This window comes from Talpa occidentalis, unplaced genomic scaffold, assembly GCF_014898055.3.
Source record: "Talpa occidentalis isolate TD23 unplaced genomic scaffold, MPIMG_talOcc4v2.1 talOcc4.3, whole genome shotgun sequence".
NCBI lineage: Eukaryota > Metazoa > Chordata > Mammalia > Eulipotyphla > Talpidae > Talpa > Talpa occidentalis.
Window position 1 is genome coordinate 129,232,365 of NW_023603184.1, and position 20,872 is coordinate 129,253,236.

The following is a 20,872-nucleotide window of genomic DNA, read 5'->3' on the forward strand; positions in this document are numbered from 1 at the left end:
CAGATTATATAGAAAAATGAATATATTTCACTTAAAAGCTAAGAGTTACTGTCCTACAATTCTTGCCAGTAAAATTAAGAAAAACATGATAAATTGAGCCCTGTTTCTGATATAAAACTTAGCTCACAAGTACAGATGGATGAGCCCAATCAATATTTTCTTTAAAAAGAAAAATGTGTGTGGTTGGCATTCTCTTCCATGCTTCTATTCATATTAATATAATTTTCCAGGTTTTTAAAATTTATAAACAGAAAACTTTAAGCTATAAGAACTACACTGTCACTGAGGTTTTGTTGCAGCTTGTGAATTGGTTCTCTCTTTACAGCTCTGTAGTCTACATGGTTCAATACAAGTGAGGAGGAGGAGGAGGTCCCGGCAGAAATAGGTCTCTCCATCTCACACTTAGGAGTTGGAGAAAATCTCAAAATCAGGTTATAATTAGTTACACACTAATAATGACCAAATCTGCTCTATACACACGTACACTTGTCATTCGATACGAACATAATACATCTTTTGTTATACCAGTAGCAGTTATCTCTTAAAAACAAAGTTCTCAAATGTTCCAGGTTTACGTAATTCTGCGAGAGAGTTCTGGAATGGTGTACTGGTATGTTCCCCCACAAAAATAGCCCTGGGTAATAAAGCAGTAGGGCAAAGGGAATGTTTAACCATAGACAGCAATTTGGAGATGATGCGGTGGTGGTGGTAAGGACTTTAGTTTTGTTACTGGAGAAAAATGTATTAGAATAAAACAAATAAGAACAAAATCTCAGAATAACTAGATAATCTAGATCAGGTTTTCTCAACTTGTTGGGAATATTAATCCTACAAGAAAAATATTCTGAGGTCCAATAAGGAATATGTCACACATCTCATCCTTCTCTGGGTCATTTAAAGGGAAATGTGTGAACATCTTGTATGAACTAAAGAAAACCTACTTAGCCCAGCCACTTCCTAAACCTATTTTACTACAGACAGAGAAGCTGTTTGATGTGCTGGCTGTCTGGGGATATGCAGTGGAAAATGAAATCCAGCCTGGGCTCCCCTCACCAATGGGCTCAAAGGGCATCTTTCTCCAAGTTGAACCATCCTCTTGCCTACCGGGGCTGCACACTTCTGGAGAGGCCCTTCACCAGTTACAAAATTGGCCTAGTTACAGTCCTCCTATGGAACCTCCTTTCTGAGCGACACCTACATACACATATCTATTATACATAAATATATATGTATCTATCAATCAATAAATTAATCATGAGAGGTCATTTTGTGGCAGAACTAGAGCCAAAACTCAGATCTCTGGGACATCTGGCTCTGTGCTTTTTAGGCATTGTTTATATTCACAGTTCTTTTTATTTTTAAATAGTTTATCATAAACTATCTGCTCATTACTCTTTAAAAGAAGTGATCCCACTGTCTCCCCTCCTCTCCAGTCAAATAGAAAGCAAGTGGGATACAAATGGAGAATGACTAATGTGCTGGCGTGTGGGGATTCCCATTTGGTTTTAACTCTAAAAGTAAAGTACAGTAATGCTTCATTTATCTAGAAGTCACTTATTTGTGTATTTGCTTACTGTCTCTCTCCCTCATGAGAAATTCACATCCCCAACATAAAGAAGGGTAAGCGAGGAGTTCAATAAGCACTTGTGGCACAAGTGAATGAAATTTTACAATGTTCTGGCTGTGACTTTGAACCCCACACTCTAAATACAACTAAAAGAACTTGTTTCTAAGTTTACAACATAATAAATTATGTTAATAAACTAGAAAAGGGGAAAGACCGCTAGAGGCGACACAGCGACACCACAAGTGACAGCTGGCATTCTTGTACTAAGAGAAAGGCTGCTGAATCCGCTATGGGGTAAAAATCCAGCACACAACTACGCTGAAGGCGATTTGGAAATATCCATGAAACTCACAGATATATACATACCCCTACATCTAGGAAGTTATCTACAGATAGTCTCACTCATGAATGGAAGAACTTAAAAGGATGTATAAAGACACTCTTGGAATCACATAGTATAACACCAAATGATTGGAAAAGACAATGTATCAAAAAAAAAAAAACTGGTTACATAAATTGTGTGTTGTGTGTGTGTATGTGCAAAATTCATAAGGAATATGGAGTGGCTGTTAAAAGGAAGAGTTTTATGATCTAAATAGAATGTTCCCCAAGAGCAAAATGTATACTATATATTCCCTGTGCCATTCTTATCTAAAAGAACATGTGAATGTAAACTGTCCCTGAAAGGATACCCAAGAAAAGAATAATTTGGTTGACTGTGGGAAGGAGAACAAGGTAGAAAGGAGATTATCTAGGCACATATGTCCTTTGTACTTTTTCATTTTTGTGAAAGAATATCCAGAAAGAAGATAGAATAAAAGAGCAATGTGAGGAAATTTTTTTTTTATGAAATAGCCTCCCCTACTACATTAAACCACACTGAAGGTTATCTATGGCAGGACAAAACAGTCATATTTATAATTCTGAAACATTAAAAAGGTTAATTTCTAGTACATGCGTTCCTAAGTAGAATATATGAGCTAAATAATGGTTAAAACTTACAAAATAATATAAGTAATGTTATCACATTACTGAAAATTTGGAGAATAAAGATTGAGAGAGGAATATGTATATCACTCATAATCTTAGCATAGTAGAATTACCACTTAATCCATTGGTATAATGTTTCCTACCAGTATTTGTTCTCATTTCTATTGTGAAAAATCATGGCAAAAGTCATTTTAATAAAATCAACTTAACTGTAATACTTCTCGGTCCTGTTAAAATAAGCACTATAAGCTAATGGGGGAGGTATCAAGAGATCTTAAGTTTAATTACAATTTGTTCTCAAAATCTCCAAATGACTCTGATCAAGTGCTTTTTCCCATCAGCGAGCTGTTCTCCAGCTCAGCAAGGGCAGCAGAGCTTGCCCTGAATGCCTCTTAAGATTTAGAGATAGGAAATGGTTTATGTAACATGGAAAACCCCTAGCTAAATGGAATGTGAATTTTCAAGCTAGGATACAAAAATATTTTGAAAAGGCACAACTGAGAGAAACCACTTAGGAAGAATTGAGACTAAGTTTGAGTTCCTTACCAACTCTTTGTTATGTTTGCTATTTTTGAATGGGAAGGTAGGAGAAAGGTATCTTCAAAGAGAATTTCATTATAAAATGGCTATAGAATTGAAAGATTTGGTTTAGCTGCTAGGTAATCCTGGAGCTCAATTCAATCTGCAGGATATACACTGGAAAATAGATGAAATCCTGCTTTAAAAATAATTAGGATTATTATTACTTCAGAGGGCGGACAAGGAAATGCTTAAGATGACAGATTTCATTCTGTTCTGCAAAACCATTTTTTCACTCTTTTAAATGGATATTAAAGCCAGTCACGTACTTGCTATTAAGGAGACAGGCAGATCTAACAGAATGATGTCTGCTCCTGGAAACAGATAGGTCTGAATTGATCCTCACAATTAGGAACATTAAGTTAAATCCTGGTATCTGAGCAAAGACAGACAAACACTGGACTAAATGGAATATGGTTACTTAATGCCAGTGGGAGATGATCCAGATAAAACTGACTGGCTCTGTTCCTGCTTTAAAATTTTCTCTCATCCACTGAGAACCTGGGAAGGAGTGATCTGATAAAGGAACATTTTCTTCATGTGCAACACAGATGAAGTGAGGCTACCTACTATCTTCAATTAGTTAGCTGTCTCCTCAAAATCAAACCTTGTCACTCGAATGACCTCCAAGTAGAATGTCTGCCTTGTACAAAGACTGCAAGTGCCAGCGATGGCGAGCCTGATGGTTTTGGTGGTCTTTATTGCTCACTGCAAACAGACCCAGATCCCCTCCTCCATTTCCCACCTGGATAAACCATGCTTTTTTTTTTTTTTTTTTTTTTCATTTTCCTCACTCAGTACCATCTTTTCTGCTTTAGCTCCACAGACTGGTGTGTATTCTTCTGGCAGGTGCCCCCAGACTAAGCTCTCACTGATGCAGCTGGGACTGCCTGGCTCACCTACTCTCTCCACACCTCTCCCGGCTGTCAGAGGCCTGCTCCACACTGTCTACAGCAAACTCAACAAGTGTTCTTTTCCTCTAAATATGTTTTTATCTAGCATAAACGTGGCAAAAATATTTATAGCCTATATTCAGAGTGTCAAGTACAAGATGCAGAGGAGAGGATGATAACTGTGTCTGATAGAGGGGAAGAGCCAGGAGAGGAAGTGAGGTTGACGCTGGGTTGAGGATTTGCTGAATTGAATGAGGGCAAAGGAAAATAAGAGGCATGAAATTGCATGGCAGGACTGAGAACAGGAAGGAGCGTGGGTCTAGTGGAGGACTTCTGGGGCAGGCAGGTAGATGAGGAGTGATAAAAAGGCAGTCACTAGAGATCACAAAAAATTTCCTGGCAGGTTAAGATGGTTGTATCTGCTTTTAACAACCACAGAAAAAGCTGGAGTTAACACAGCATTTATTTTATATGTACTTTTGTAGGTGCTTTCTGTCAATCATTCATTTAAGCAAACAGCAACCTTACAAATAGGTACTTTTACTTCCCTATTCTGAAGATGAGGAAACCAGGACTAAGAGAGGGGAAAAAATTCACCTGAGGTGAGATTAGGACTGTTGGGAACTACTGTTGAGGCAAATTAGGTCTTTTTGGAAATTCTGTTGGGGTGAGCCTTGAAGGCAGGAAACAAGGTCAACCTACTGAATTCCTTCATGTGAATGATGTTTGAGATGGTTAGTGTGGTGGATGTGGGTGCGGTGCAGAGCACGGCCTCAAGAACTGACATTCAGGCTGAGTTTTGCTGATTAGGCGGAGCAGGTGTGGCGGAGGGAGGAGCCCACGATGTCTCCCAGCGCTGCACTGGAGATGGGTGGGGTCGTGTGCACTCCAGGGTGGTGGTGGGGGTTGGGGGGACATCTGGTAAAGGAGATGAAGCCAGTTTGGGACTACTGAGTTTGAGGCACCCACAGGTCATGCTTCATTTGTCCATTCATTCACTGAACATTCCTGCTGCTTAATTACGTGCCAGGAACTGTGCTAAGTTCCCTGTGTCCAGGGAGCTTGCCTTCAGAGAGAAGGGAGAGCAACTAGCTGTCACATGAATGTGATGGTAATGAAAATAATAAAAAAAAATTTCCATTGTTTAAGTGCTTATCACAGTCACTTGCAGAGTGCTTTCCTCATATCTCAATTCACAAGTCTTTTAGGTAAGAATGAATGCTTACTTGGCACCCACTAAATGCTAGGCACTGTTCTAAATGCTCCACATGCATGAAATCGTAAGTAACCCTAGGAAGTATTGTCCACATTTTACAGATGAAACTGAAGCACAGACTAGATAACTCACTCAGGTCATGAGCTAACAAATCACAAAGATAATACTTGAGCCTAGACAGTCTAGCTTCATTTTACAGATCATGAAACTGAGGTTCAGTGATGTCCAAGTAATTGGTCCCAACAAATCAAGTACTAACTAAGAGGGAGAAGTAGGGTTTGGACAAATGCCTGCTTAACTCCAAGATCCTGCTATTAACCCCTAAATAAGGGAAGTTCTTGAGCCCCATGCAGAACACAGTGGTGACATGAAGGAGAGAGGCAGCAATGTAGTAAGTGCAGAAGGGTGGGGTCGTTAGAGGTTCACCAAGGTGGACGTGCTTTTATCAGCTCTGGAAAAATAAGCAAGGATTTCCCAGAGGCACAAAAATATCTGGAAGGCAAGTGGAAGGATGACTCTAAGAGAAAGAACTCTTCTTCCTCCCCAAGTAGGAGGGAACAGGTACAAGTACAGATAGGCTTGTAGCTTTAATTTTCTTCTTGAAGTAGGAGGCAAGCTCATAGGGGGTGACTGACTTGGAAGACAGTGAAAATGTGGATGTGTTTTGGATAGAAGAGAAGATAGAGTTGCTCAACAATACAGAAAAGAATAGAAGCTAACTGGCCATTCAGAATTTTTATGTTTATTTTGTACTTCAAAGGTTATAGGCTGGTGAACAGCTATAGGCCCCTTCCTTACCTACTCACCTTGCTCTAGGTGATACAATTACCATGAAATCAAGTCTCAGAAATTTATTAGAAAGGAGATATAAAAACAGTGTGTTTATTCAGCCTGCATGGAAGGTTCATTCAAAGCAGATGTGACAAGAGTCTGGCAACAGAATCAGAAAAGCTGCTAGTCAGTTCAGGTAACAGACACAGGACACAGACCATACAAAAATCTTAAGCCTCGAGGACCATTCTGGTGAGGGGTTAGATTCCTCCACTTGTCAAATTCTACCACCTTGTTTATGCAAGGGTGGAAATGCTGTATAGTGTGGTGAGCGATTCATGTCTTGAAGGTTAGTAAGTTAAAAACCAAAGTTAAGATGCCCACAGATCTCACTTGCAGTAGTAAAACTGGAGCTGAAGATAAAAGTGGGAATCATCAGCATATGATCCTGGTAGTTAAAACCACAGAAGGCAAGAAGATAATGCAGAAGAAAGAATATAACATGGGAAAAAAGAGTGAACCATAGGAATCGTAAGATTAGAGGTGCAGGCAGAGAACAAGGAATCAGAAAGCTTGAAAGGGTCAGAAGAGTCAGAAATAGGAAGAGAACCAGGGGTGTCATCAAAATCAAGGCAAAAGAATTCCTCCTCAAATACTTGGAGCAGGGAATAAAAGGAAAAACAGCCTGTGGACACAGGGGCCAGTGGGTAGGTAGATGTAATGTTGGGAGCTTGTGAATGTTCTTTTCCATTTACCTCAGTTGCTTCTGGCTCACTGTTTTATTTCTGTGCCCATGAGAATTCTTTTATTTCTGTGTCCCTGAGAATTCCAGTAAAATAAGAAACTGACCAGTACCAACTGGATTTGGCAAAAACCTTAACAGAAGAGTTAAGATTATGAGCAGAAGTAGGAAGACTAAACCTTTCGTTAGAGGAGTGATGTTTCTTCTGTGACTGGAAGGAAAACAATGAAGATGGATGTGGATTTAGGTGAGTTTGTAGGTGAGTTGATAGAAGTATTGCCTTATCATCCCTACTTGTCTATCAAGACACTTCCCACAGTGACCAAGGCTAGGTGTTTAATCCCTTTGGATCACGGGCACATAAATAAAAGAATTAGCCAAAAGCCACTGAAGTAAATGGAAGAGAACATTCACAAGCTCCCAACATCACATCTACCTACCCACTGGCCCCTGTGTCCACAGGCTGTTTTTCCTTTTATTCCCTGCTCCTAGCAAAAGCCAACCTCTCCTAATGTCTATGTGACTCCATCCTTCTCACTTAATCAACCTCATTGTTCTATTAATTCTCTCTCCTAGTTTGTGTCAGTATAGAAAACACACTTATTTCTGTCAAACAAGAACATCAAATTTAACTTGATTCCCCACATCCTGTCCAGTTACTCTCCATCTCCTAGCATCCCCTTATAGAAAAACTTCTCAAAAGAGTTGTCTATTCTTGTTCTGATTTCTCTCTTCCTATGTAAGTCAAATTCACTCCAATTAGACCTTCCCTCCCACCACTCAATTCCAACTGCTCTCATAAAGGTCATTCACTACCTCCACATTACTAAATGCCTCGGTCAGTTCTCAAGGCTCATCGTGTTTGATCTATCAATTTCTGTCACAACGGCACTGGAAACACCTTCTTCATGGGATCCTTCTACCTCACTGCTCGCTCCTTCTTGGCTTCCTATGCGAATGGTTCCTCCTTTCTACATCTGCTTAAGCTGGAGTGCCCCAACACTGTCTTCCTCTTCAAATCCGCTGATTTACATTTTGATAGTTATCAAAATTTTTGTATTTTTGTCTCTGTACTTCATGTATATACTCCTTGGATAACAGCAGTTACTTTGCAAAGCTGTTAACCTGTATTTCTCACTTCTTCCCCTTTAAAAAGAGGTCACAGTCCTGGTTAGGCCCAAGGGTGGTTCCCCACACTGTTCCTTGGCATGGTGCCCCACTCAGGAGTCCTCACTTCTGTCACTTGAAGCTTCTCTTCAGGTTCCAGTTCCAGGGCACTGGATTTACCAGAGGCTGAGCTTCGTAGGAGGAGTGCTATACTCTACTCTAAGAAGTACCTTGGATTATTCCCTCCCTTCAAAGATTACTGGCATGCTCAAGCCAACATGACTTTTTTTTTTTGTTACCCCACAGTATTGTGATATTGGAGATAAGAACAAAAAATAACAAATAAGGCCACTTTCTATGTCAGAATTCTCTTTCAGCACCTATAGTTAGTTACCAAGGTCCAGATATAAAATCTGATCTGTATTTTTTCAAATGAGGAAATAAGAATTATAATAAAGAAGCCTCGGGCCTCCCCGGTGGCGCAGCGGTTGAGCGCTGGGTTGCGAAGCTGCCCGCGGCCTCTGCGGCGCCGGTTCGATCCCCGGCTGCTCCCCGGCCACAGGAGGAGGGTCCCACATGGCGCGCAGACCTCTCCTGCTGCCCGCTGCTCCCCTCAGCAGTGTACTTCGGTCCTTCTGCCTGCTCAGCTCCCTGCTCTGGCTCTGGTGAATTCTCTCACCCTCCCGCGCTTCTGACTGTACCCAGTGCTTGTATAAACAAACAAACAAACAAATAAATAAATAATACATGCCTAAAAAAAAAAAAAAAAAAAGAAGCCTTTAAACTGTGAGCTATTTAAGAAGCATTAGATAAGATCTTAGATTTTATGAGTTTGCTCCAAACTCTTGTATCATTGTCTTTATAACACCCGTGACAACATATGAAGACCAAGATGGCTACTATGAAGTGAATCAGTTTTTGACCTACCTTATATTTTGAGGTGTCCCAGTTGTGGATTATGCGTGCTGGGATGAGGAAACTGTCGTCCACATGGCAGCTGCTGCAGTAGTACCAGCCACTGTAATTGCATACCTTCGCTTTCCCGTTAGAAAGGCCTATGGATCGCTGGCATCCTGTTCAAGACAAAAGGAAGCGTCTATCAGTATTGTATTTTTCACACCACAGGTCACACAGCCCTCAAATTAAACAAATGTCCACAACAGAAAAGAAATTGCAGAGAAAACATGTATGGACGTGTCCTTTCTTCCTAGCCTCACAGTTTCTGCCCTCTCATCCTGGGTGATCAGGGTAACCATCACCTATGGGGTTCCCTGTTTCTGCTCACTTTTGCCTATGGCGCCAGAAATCAGTTTCTATTACCTCACCTCTATTTCCTTACTTCCTTCCTCAGAAACTCTTTCACTGGTCACTTTTCTGGGGCTCCTCATACAGGACCCCATCTAATTTGCACAACCTCTCAAGGAAGATCTTATCAGCTCTATTTTACAGATGAATAAACTAAGGGTTTGGCCAGGTTAAATACCTAATTTGGGGTCACCCAGTCGATAAGAGGTTGCAGTTTGGATTTGGTTCTAAACTTGTATTGTAACAGGGTGGCCCTGCGGGGTTTGGGCTGCCCCTCTCCCTGTCCTATAACAGTATGATTGAAAATGATCCTCAAAATTGATATATGGCCTTTCTTAATGTGTACAAAATCAATGTAAGGAATTTCGCCTTTGATTGGCCCCCATCCTACCTTTCCAGCTACCTACTCCCACTACTCTTTGCTGGGAATAGAAACTCTTTATTCCAGTCAGCGCACTCTCAGCTCTGTTCCCAAAATGAATGCCCTCCATGTCTTAGTGCATATTATTTCTCCTTACGCAATGCCCTCCTCTCGGCTCACCACTTTGCCAAATCCTGCCCATTATTACCAAGGTAACTTGTTGCCTGCCAGTGACTGTGAGGGCCCTTCTCTGTCCCAGGAAGTGCATGATTCTGTGAGCACTATCCTTGCACTGCCCAGGGACTTGGTAATAACCATGGTTCTGCCACAAAAAAATTATTAGTTTTCTTTACATGGCAGGAAGAATCTTCTATTGATGAGTACAGAAATTCTGTCACAATTAACCCAAAGGACAAAATCCTGGCAGTTCTGATAATCATAATGATACAAATGGTATCATTATTCTGGCATTTCTGATCTACACCTTTCATCTTAGAATTCCTTCCAAGTGGCCTATTTCATGCACTGGTATCAAGAAGTATCTCAATCAAAGCAATTTCACATTAAGCCTACTGTCTGAAATGTTGCACCCTATTTCCACAAGGAGCTTCAACATGTTTATTTAATAAACCACCAATCTAATGAGATACTAATTCAATGCACTCCATGAATGAAAGTATTATAAGACAAAGAACTTTTCATCACAGAAGGCATTGGGAAGCAAACAATTTCACAAGGCATCCTTCAGGAAAAGAATTTGATCATATATATATGTATATATATTTTCAATACAAGAACTACATAAGACAATAACTTTTGTGTAAGTAAAGTACTGATATGATGCTTCAAGAGCTTAATACTATTTCTTCCAACTGACTTCTTCTTTACTATTGTGTAGCAACAAAATCCTAACAAGCTCCTGTTTTTCAAATGGCTCAGGAATGACGTGTGTGACGGAAAAGGAAGAAGCAAACACACCTGCTGCTCCTGTTGGACAGGGAGGTGCTTCCTCCTCACAGGCTGGAAGGCTGGATGCCATTTGCTGCCCTCAGTGACATTTGGCATTTAGCACAAGCCTCCTTAAACCACTCTGCCTTTGTATGTACTTGTCCAGCCAGGATCATGCTGGAAACTTCAGGTTGATATTTTGTCCTCAGCACTAAAAATAGTTTTATACTTTCTATACCATCAATAAATGCTTATGTTGAATGGGTGATCAACTAAATATTGCTTGTTACACCTATACTCACATACATATAAAGAAGTCTTCATTTGCTCTAGCTATTCTATAGCTGATTCCCCTAACCTAATCATCTGACTCTCACAGCAGTCCATGTCTGTTAATATCCCTATGAAAATATGCTGCCCATTTTAAGAATTCTACATGACCGTGTGATAATACATGGAATGTGGAACAGAGTTCAGTGGATTTGGACATATCCTTGATATTGGGTCATTACTGTTTCCAAAAATTAGTAGACTCTCAAATAACACTGAAATGATGCTGAATAAAATTCAGTCTCTCCTAATGATTTGGAAAGCAATCATGATCTTGCAGAAATTCAGGTTCACCATTACAGCTTAAATTCTCATTGTAGAACACTCCAAAAAAAAATTTAGATTAATTTAGCTTGTTGGTTGTCTTTATTTTGAATATAATAAACATCAGTAAGCATCTGTTGGATGCTTTAAATATGCTTTTGTAGGAACTGCTCAGTTATCAGGCTACAATTGTTAATGACTTCATTATAATTTTCTGGGTACAACAAACATGGATAATACTAAAATACACAAGTATTCATTGTAAGAAAGCACATTACAGCCCAAAGATGTTTATATCAACCAGGCACACAGGTCAAAGCCTAATAAACTGGGGGTTCAATTGCTTGAGTTAACCAAATGAGATAAACATCCTCACTACTTTGCAAAGTTTAGGCTCATAAAAAAGCAAGCCTGAAAGTACACGGTGAAGTTTTATTTAGGTTTTAGTTTAGACAAAAACATCAGAACATAAACTCCTACCTTTAACCCTCTCTTGTCATACCTTATTTAGAACCTTGCTTTCCTATTATGGGTGCTGAACTCACCTCTAAGGACTCAGAATTAGGTATGGATGGACCTATCTGTATGCTTGGGACTACTTGAGAGTCTCGGTTTGTAGACAAGCGTGGTAGGTCTAGAGTCAGGAAGCCTGAGTTTGTCCCTGCCTAGGACACTGAGTGCCAAACCAGCAAACTCTCCAGACCTGCTTTGCTCACTGAAAAATGAAGGGCTTAGCCCAAATCAGAAGTTTGCCAAATTTGGTGAGCATCAAAATTTTCTGGAGATAGTTGTGAAAAATGTAGAGTTCCTCCCAGGGAATTGTGATTCTATAGAGCTGAGGTAAGGCCCAGGAATCTGCATTTCTAACCCAATTACTATCAGAGACTCTGTGGGTAAAGGCTAAGAATTGTTCCCTGACTTTGAAGTGACTGCAAAGGTTCCTCCAAGCTCTAAATTTTGATTCTACTAAAAAAAAAGTACAGAGGGTGTGGAGACTGACTGCTCTGTGAAAAGCTCATAATTTGTCACATATTTTACTTTCTAGACTTCCAAAATCAACATTTCAGGTTCTTAGTCAATTTCCAAAAATTTGCTATGTAGAAATAACCCAAGTTCATTTTACCAGTATTTTTCCATAGCATTCATTGTGCCCACTGAGAAGCATCTTATTTAACTTGAAAAAATTAAAACTTTTAGTATCCAAATCCAATGTATTTGTCATTGAAATCCATGGGATGATCAGAAAAGAAGATTAGTTAGCTAGTGGCCTGATGTATTTTCTAAAATACAACACATACCATTTATTTGAAGACGGAAACACCCGTTCTTTCAATTAACTGCAAGAGTTCCTTCTTACATATCATACCAGCAAATCATGGACTGAAAATCTCTGAAACAATCCCCATAAAGATACACAATCTGGGATTTCACTTAATCACTGTGAGGTTTTTCAACAGGGGGAAAATGTGTTTTCTTAATAATGACTGTTAGAAAAACACATTTTTTGGAGGGTGCCAACTAGATTCTGACAACCGACACTCTGGGGAGAAAAACAGAGCTGTAACGTAGAGACAAAAAATAATTAATTGAAATAACTAATTAGAGCTTATTTACATATTATATTTTTTTGTACTTTCAAATAGACTTTTCAACAATGTCTCCAAATTAAAGGGTATTTGCAGTAAGGAACCCTCCACATGTTGGATCAAAGCAAATACATTCTTCCCAGTCTCTTTTTGAAACTTTTCAGTGTGTATTCAATTCATAAGAACAAAAAACTATCTCACAAGAGAACCCACTGGCCTTTTTTTTTTTTTATTGCTTCCCACCCCACTTCAAATCTCTAATGAACACATGCTCTCAAGAGCTTAGCTTTCCCTCTGATACACTTTGGAAACAAATGTCACCATTTAACGAAATCCCATTTGCTGCCTGTATAGTCTATTTCCCAAATGGTCTTTCACTGAAGACACCCAAAGAGCCTGTTGCTGGGGGGTTGAAGCAGAAATTTTGGCATAATTCTCCACAAAGGCACAATCTTTCTTCTAACAAGTATACCTAGTTAGCTCAATTGGCTGCAACATGGTGTTACTGAAGCTAAGATATTGAGGAGGAGCCAACTACCTTCTCTGCTTCATGGCAGAGGCCTCTGTCTCTCTGTCCCCTGACCAGCAGTTAGAAAACTCACAGGCATTACAGAAAAGCAGTAAGAGCAGTAGCTGGATCAGGTGATTGTCTCCCCCTCAGGAGAGAACTCACACAATGCTTTCTAAACATGGTCAGCCACACTATCCCCTTCACCTAATTTAGAAAAGTAAATCCAGTATTTTATATTCAGAAGGTAGAAACATTCTAAGAAAAGAAAGGGGGCAAAAAATAGGAGAGAGGGTGCCTTATAAAAGGGAGGAAGAGAGAAAAGACAGAGAGGACAACTTTTCATCTACTCCATTAAAATAGAAAAACTCAGACTGACCAGAGGCATGCCTCTTTCACTGTGTGCACACCTGGGAGAGAGAGGTGGTCACGGGTGGGGGAGGAGCACAGCCCTCTCCTGTCCTCCCTCCCATCCAGTGTCCAGCACAGACAGTGAAAGCTTTGGAGAGCACTGAGCAAAGTGTGCATCCAAGGTCTGGACTTGATCCTAGGCTGCAGAGACTAATTTTCCAAAATGAAGAAAAATAGAAATGGAGGTTCAATAACTTGCTGTTTTTCCAAAATTAGGGGGAAAACATCATAAAGAACTTAACTAGTAGCTTCTAGTCTATAACCACTGGCTCATTAAGTAGTTAGGTATTGAAGATGCATTTTAAAATAAGGTGTCACACTGGGAATCCAATCAAAATTCTGTTCAATGAGCCTGGGATTAGCACAAAGTCGGTACACGGGGCAGAAGCAGCTTTTTCAGTGTAGCTTTGGTGCCCATTAGAGAAGTGGAGGCAAAGCAAACTGGGCCCAAGACTTGGATCTTCCCGCTATAAAAGGGAACAGAGCTGGGATGTGAGACGGAGCACATGCTTGTGGTTTCAGGTCAATACAGACGGAACTGAGGCTACGGATTGTACTTAAGTGTAATAGAAAGGGGGTTGAGCAGGAGGGACATTGAGATACACCGAAATAGAATTTAAGTGTTTTAAAACTTTTCCCATCTTAAGCACCAAAGTTACTCTGAATCTCTGGGACAAGGTGGTGACCCAGAAGGTAGGCGACGTCTATGTAGTCATAAAGTCAACCAAGACATGAAATATTTGGACAGAGAATCAGTCACATGAAAACAAATACCACTGAGCATGCGCTGTGTCTGTTACAAGACAAATGGTTTCCATAAGCATGTCAGAAGAAATCAAGGGAACAAAAAGGAAGTCAAGAAAAACCAACGTGTACCACCTATATTTGCCAGATTGACTAGCACGGCAAGCTGCTAGCAGTCCCTTTGTTTAGGTAATGGGCACACTTTGAACTGCTACATGTCAAAATTACTTTCTCCCTAAGTCTTTCAGTTCTTTGATAGTAAACTCTCTTCCAAGGGGATGTCAACTTCGTGGCGGGAGGGAATACACATACTCAAATATAATCCTAAAGAGTCTGGTTGTTTCCAAATTCATTTTTTTTTTTTTGTGAAGAAAAATTTTTTTCTGGTGGACTTCATTTTATGTTCATCTACAAATGGCTTTTATAGCCGTGAGAGATTATAGAAGAAAAACTGCCACTCACTGTTGGCCAAAACTTTGACTTAAAAGTGGGTTTGCAGAGTCAGGAGTGAGACATTTTAGAAACCACAAGCAACACTTGGAAGGGAACTGCCTATTGTGGCTGACGTGCATTTAGGATCCCTTGTGCTGGCACTTGCAGAATGAACTGTAGCTGCTGCTGGGACATCTCTGTCCCTAAGGACATAAAAGAAGTAAATAAATAGTACATGCACCTAGTTAAAGAATTTTCCTTTCAGCACAGGAATAAGGCAACTTTTATGCTTGTAAAGTATCAGCAGTGTGCCGGGACTGTTCAATACACATTATATCAATAAAGACAGAATCAGACAGACCAGACCAACAGACACCAGCTGTGCAAGACAGAGTCTGGATAGGATGTATGATCTTCTTTACAGAACATCCTTGATTATATTTATAGAACTAAGGCAACTAAAAAGAGATCCGTAGGAAAATCCAATCTGAATCCCAATTGGTAAGCTGTTAGGTGAAGTTCTTTTTCCTGTTTTTGCAATGAATATTTAAATAGGTAAGTGAGCTTTAACTTGTATGGTATATTAAGTGTTGAAGTCTTATAATTAAGAAATGAAGTAAAAATCACATCAGGTAATTTTTGCTGATTGAAAATATATGTGCTGCCGAAGCAAACACATTTTGCTGATTGAAAATAAAAACTAAAGACTCTATTTGTGCTAAACTCTATATGTTTGTTTAATCTCATGGAATGTTATTAAGATTATAAATGGTGTGAAATAAATTAATAAATACCAAGTAGATTCCAACTGAAGTTGAGAAATGTCAAGATTTATTGGTCTTTCATGTAAACAATGATTGAGAGTCTAAAGTCAATATTTAGTCAAAATTTATCTTGAAAGGTAATAAATCTTGATTTTTTGCTAAAGCAAGTAAGTAAATATGTGTGCCTTTTTAAAGATTCTGACTGCTTTTCTGCTTACTAAATAGCCACATCAAGTTATAAATATAATGGACTGTACCACAGATTTTTTTAACTTCAAAGCGATGTTTTTAATTTTTCTTATTATAAAATGCTTCAGTAACAGTATTTATAGTAAGTTAAAAAAATAGTAGTAACTGTCACAAATTGAGTATCTACTATAGTTAAATCAGCCTAATTACTTTTTTTCATACTTGTTTTCCTCTAAACAGTCCATTACTAGACTTCCTTGTTTACTTCCATATATATGCCCTTTCCCCAAAGACTTTCAAGAAAATGGTAAGGAATTTTAAATGGAAATAACTAAATAGGCAATGAATAAACAAATACTTACACAATGCTCTCTATAAGCCAGGCACTGTTATAAGTACTTTTCATACAGGAACACTCATGCACAAGCACACACACACACACACACACACACACACACACTTATTTAATCCTCATCAATTCTAAGAGGTAGGTGTCATCCCTATTTTACAAATGAAGAAACTGAGCAAAGAGTACTAAAGTCATTCTGTCCATAGTTGTATAGCTAGAAAAAAAGGAAGATCCTAGTAGAAGTGGCTGAAATGACAGTTTACGAGAAATGCCAAAGACCTACATAGGAGAATTTCCACATAGCTATTTCCTTGTGGAAAATATTATGAAAATTGTGTCTTATAACAAAATGATAAGCACAGAAAATATGAATCAATTACATAAAAGAACATGATTTAGTTCATCAATGAATTCAGCCTAGGATGTGTCAAGTATTAGCATAACTTCTGAATATGAGGGGTCAGGGGAGCAGGAATCGAGATCTAGAAGGGAGAGAGCAGGAGGTTAGAAGAGATAATCTAAGGAGAAAGCAACCACTATAGCTGGGGGCTGAGGAAGCCAATGTGGACACAGGGGCAGTTCAGCTGGGTCCTGAGAAAGAGATTTTGGAAGAGGAAGGCTCAAGCAGAGAAATGGGAGCATGTTTGAAAATGTTCAATATTCTACTTGTCTGTAGCTCACCGTAACTAGAGGAGCTGCAGAAACAGGGAGGCTGACTGGAAAGGGGCATGGAGCCATAAAGTGAAGCTAGGACATATGAATCCTGAATGCTTGGGGGAGTTCTTACTAACCAATAAGATTGGCCAGAAACACTGAAGGGGAAGGAACCAGAAGATAAATGATTGTACTAGTCTGAGCTTGCACAGGCAGTGGGCTTGGGAGAAGAAAAGTGAAGAGAAGGGGTTAACACCAAGCTCAAATATTTGGCAACTGACTCATAGGGAGAGCACTGGAAGGACTCATCAAAGATGCCCTCAACATTTTGAGCCTATGACCATTAAGAAATAGGGGAAATAGGTGGTTTGGGGGAGAAAATGCTATTTACCTGAGGTATTAATTTCAAGAAGCAGTTTTTAAAAAAACAGAACTAGCAGATCAACTGATGCCTAAAAGCTCAGCTGATTGAAAATAATTTCCCTTTATTGTATAAATCAGTTTGGATCTGATTTTCTGTTACTTGTGACTGAAGCCATCTGCTATATTTGACACTGAATAGTAGTCAGGGTTCTACTTAAAACTATCATTATAAGCCATTAGATGGTATGAAATAATCATCATGTGTTTGCAGCAGAAGACACTTCTTTATAAAGCAGTAAGGAAAGGCTGAGAGAGGAAAAGAAAAGACACAGTTGATAACACAGGAAAGATTTTTGTCCCAACAGGGGACAGTCACAACATGTAGAGACATTTTTTATTGTCACAAAAGGGTGAGTGGGGGTAGCTACTGCCATTTAATGGGTAGAGGCCAGGGATGTTGCTAAACATCCCTCAATACACAGAACAGCCCCCCACAACAAAGAATCATCTGGCCCAAAGTGTCAGTCGTGCCACTGCTGAAAACCCCTGTGACTGTACAAAGACAAGAGGGCAAAATAAGAGATCCGTGTACTGACCCTACTTAATCACTTTTCTCTGCAAGCGATGGATATATCGGCTATTATGGGGAGGCAGAAAAGCCCTTTCACCAGCTCTACTTTCTTATCTAAAGAAAATGATTCATGCTGCTAGGTTAGTTTAAAGAGGTGCCATCAAAGAGAGGCCTTGTCCACACTGCACCACCATATACTAGACTACCTGCTAGTAACATCTGCTCCAAGCTTGGGGCTCTTTTCTTCACAAATTAATCCTTCTGGTGAAATGCTTGCCTACCAATAACTCTACTTGAAAAACTGCTGCAGAATCAAAAAGGGCTGAGTTAATGGTTATTTTAGACATGAAATAACACCCCTCTGTCGTAGCTTACCACCAACTCTGTCAGTTCTATCTTAAATATGGGAGTACCAGTATTCCCCATGTGTTACCTCTGCAAATCCCCAACAGGGAACGGAGGTCGACCTCACCACTGGTGTGAGCGCTGGGCTGGGCTTGGAATGAACACACTGAAAGCTCTGGGGGAAGATGTCTTATTAAATAAACAATCTTGCTGGAATGTCTTTCTGAGAACCATATTAGAGCCTGAGGCTAAAGGAAAAATCAGTCATAACTAATCCTGTACCTAAAATTTTATATTTTATTCATCCTGGATTCTTGGTATTAATTTTTATTTTCTTAATAATATTACATTAAAAAACATATGTCTTGATTACTGGGGCTTACTGGCACCCCCTTAAACTTTGTGTCCAAAGAGAGTACCTCACTCCCCTCACTCTAGTCCAAACGTGCTCTGAACCCTCCTTCCTCATAGAGAGTCCACGTGTGCACCAAATAAGTCCTCTCTATAGTGATTTTCCCTGGCATTTAACATGGTAGATCACTACTAACTCTTTGATTCTCTAGTTAAATCTCTATTATGATTGCTTTGAAAGTTATCTCTGAGAAAAAACTTCGTAGAAGTTCATGTTATCTTTTTGGTTTACCTAAAAAGCAGGTCTTTCCCCCTTGTTTCTGGACCTGTTTCCTTCCAGCTTGTATACAGAAGTCTCTTGTACAGCCTCCTCCAGTTTCTAGGTTCTATCTTACACACTGTCCCTCCAGAGTCGCCTCTGACTTCTCTTTCACGTCCCTCGCATTCTTAATGCCTGCTTCTCTTACATTTTCTCATATTTTCTCTTATATTCCCTTTATTTTGTGAGAGTCACATCTCTTTGAACTCTACACTATCTCTACAAGACACCCTTTTCCTCTTCGTTGCTAAAACCTCTGGAAAAAACCTGACAGCCTCTCTTAAGAGTAATTTCTATTTGAGCTATTTTAGTAATGACAACAATTTGATAAAATTAAAGTCATGAGAGTGGATCCAAGTAGCATGAGCAACAGTCTCAAAGTGAAAAGGATCACTTTCATCAGCTTCCTTTGAATCCAGTCTTGAATTTCTTCACCCACTACCCACCCCCGCCCCAACCCAAATTCTTTATGCTGTAGAAGATTTAAGGATTGCCTTGGTCTACCTTCTTCCTTTATTCTTTTCCCTTCTATCTTCTTTGGCCTGCTTCCCAAGATTTTCTGTCTCTCTAAAAACACAGGTTTTCAACCACCACCAAAGCTAATCTTTTAACGATATGTTTAGTATTTACAGATAGACTGCTTGTAACATGTTATTTTGAGGTAGTAGGCAGGACACACATACATTAAAAAATGCCTACAAGGGGGTAACTCCTATTCCTTGGTTCATGTGGGGCCAATCGAAAGGAATTTCCTAGAGCAAAATGTGCAGCTTCTCTCCCTATCCCTTCTTCAGCCCTCCTTACAGTTGGAGAAATGAGGTGTCTGACCAGGGAGTGTAGAGGACTCTGTCATGCTCAGCTTGGCCCCCAGGGAGGAGTTTTTCTGTCTGCTGTGGCAAGAGGGCATGAACTTTGAAACTCCAACTGTGATCATGTCATTAATTCTATCTAAAGGTCCACTGGTCCGCTATATAATAAATGTGATCTATAAGCAATGTATAGAACACTTTGATCTCCATCTTCTTGACCCCTGGGAGCAGAATGAAGAGGTAATAGCTATTAACCTTGGAAAGACCCAAAAAACACGATGACTCAGAAAGGCAGTGTCTACCAATGGGGGGGTTGGGGCGGAGGAGATGTGCAGGCAGTGAGAACACAGGTGTCAGGGGGTAAAGACAATGGGGGGCTCAAGGGATTGCCATGAAACACTCTACGGTGTCAGGCACATTTTACTCTGCTAACATGAGAAACATCATTTTCTTAAAAGTTTCCCATTCAGTGTTAGGCCACAATAAAATGTTTCTTTATCTAAGCGACTCCCCAGGAAACCTTCCCTGTATTTTCTGGGGTGGAAAAATGCAGTGCTATATATTACTGAATTAAGATGTGACCCTTAGTTCAGCCAATATTCTGTAATATTTGAATTGTATATAGTCAAGAGAGCTTAATCTTCCCTCAAGTTACAATGTCAAAGACTCTGACCCACAAGACTGTGAAAGGCTGGCTGGAGGCTGAATAATAAATCAGTGGCAAGGCTATCAACAGACGACCGAGCTCTTGTGCTCCTAATTTATTACTATTCCACTGAGTCTGGATGTTTCCCAGCTCCCAAAACGTGTGTCTATTTCATCTGGTCTCTGAAAGTCTAGGGGCTAAGAATATCTTTATTGGTAAAGATGAGAAAAGAGACCAAGACTTGCAAACTAAGTCTCTCTTCCATGCCAGAGGTATAGGCCCGGTGAATTGAGGATGAAGTCATCTCCATCAAGGCTTTTGGCTCTGCCCCACATGATTGACTCATTTACTGACAAAATATGGGCAAGACAACAACCTTTGGTTGGATGTGATTTTCATACTGGTGATGATAGTTAAAAATATTGGGTTGTATATTTACTTGAAAGATGCTAAGAGAGTGTATCTTGAAATTTCTGGCCACACACACCAAAAAAGGTAACTGTGAGGTGACAGATGTGTTAACTAACCTTACTGCGGTCATCATTTTGCAATACATACACATATATCAAATCATCACGTACACCTTAAGCTTACACAATGTAATATGTCAATTATAACTCAATAAAGCTGGAAAACAAAGATGCATTAGTTCTGGGGATCTCATGTACAGCATGGTGACTATAGTTAACAACACTGTTTTTGTTTGCAGTAACTAAGAGAGTAGATCTTAAATGTGCTCATCCTACACAATGGTAGCT

The 20,872-nt window shown here is 39.7% G+C and overlaps 1 protein-coding gene across 4 annotated transcripts in view; it reads right to left on the bottom strand.

Annotated features, from left to right (window-relative positions):
• Nucleotides 1-20,872, bottom strand: part of PLEKHM3 (pleckstrin homology domain containing M3) — a 181,556-nt gene that overhangs the window by 100,551 nt on the left and 60,133 nt on the right. For all 4 annotated transcript variants that reach the window (XM_037523938.2, XM_037523939.2, XM_037523940.2 and 1 more), the window contains exon 4: nt 8,793-8,938. In XM_037523938.2, the coding sequence (XP_037379835.1) occupies nt 8,793-8,938 (146 nt within the window). The remainder of the gene's footprint in view (nt 1-8,792; nt 8,939-20,872) is intronic.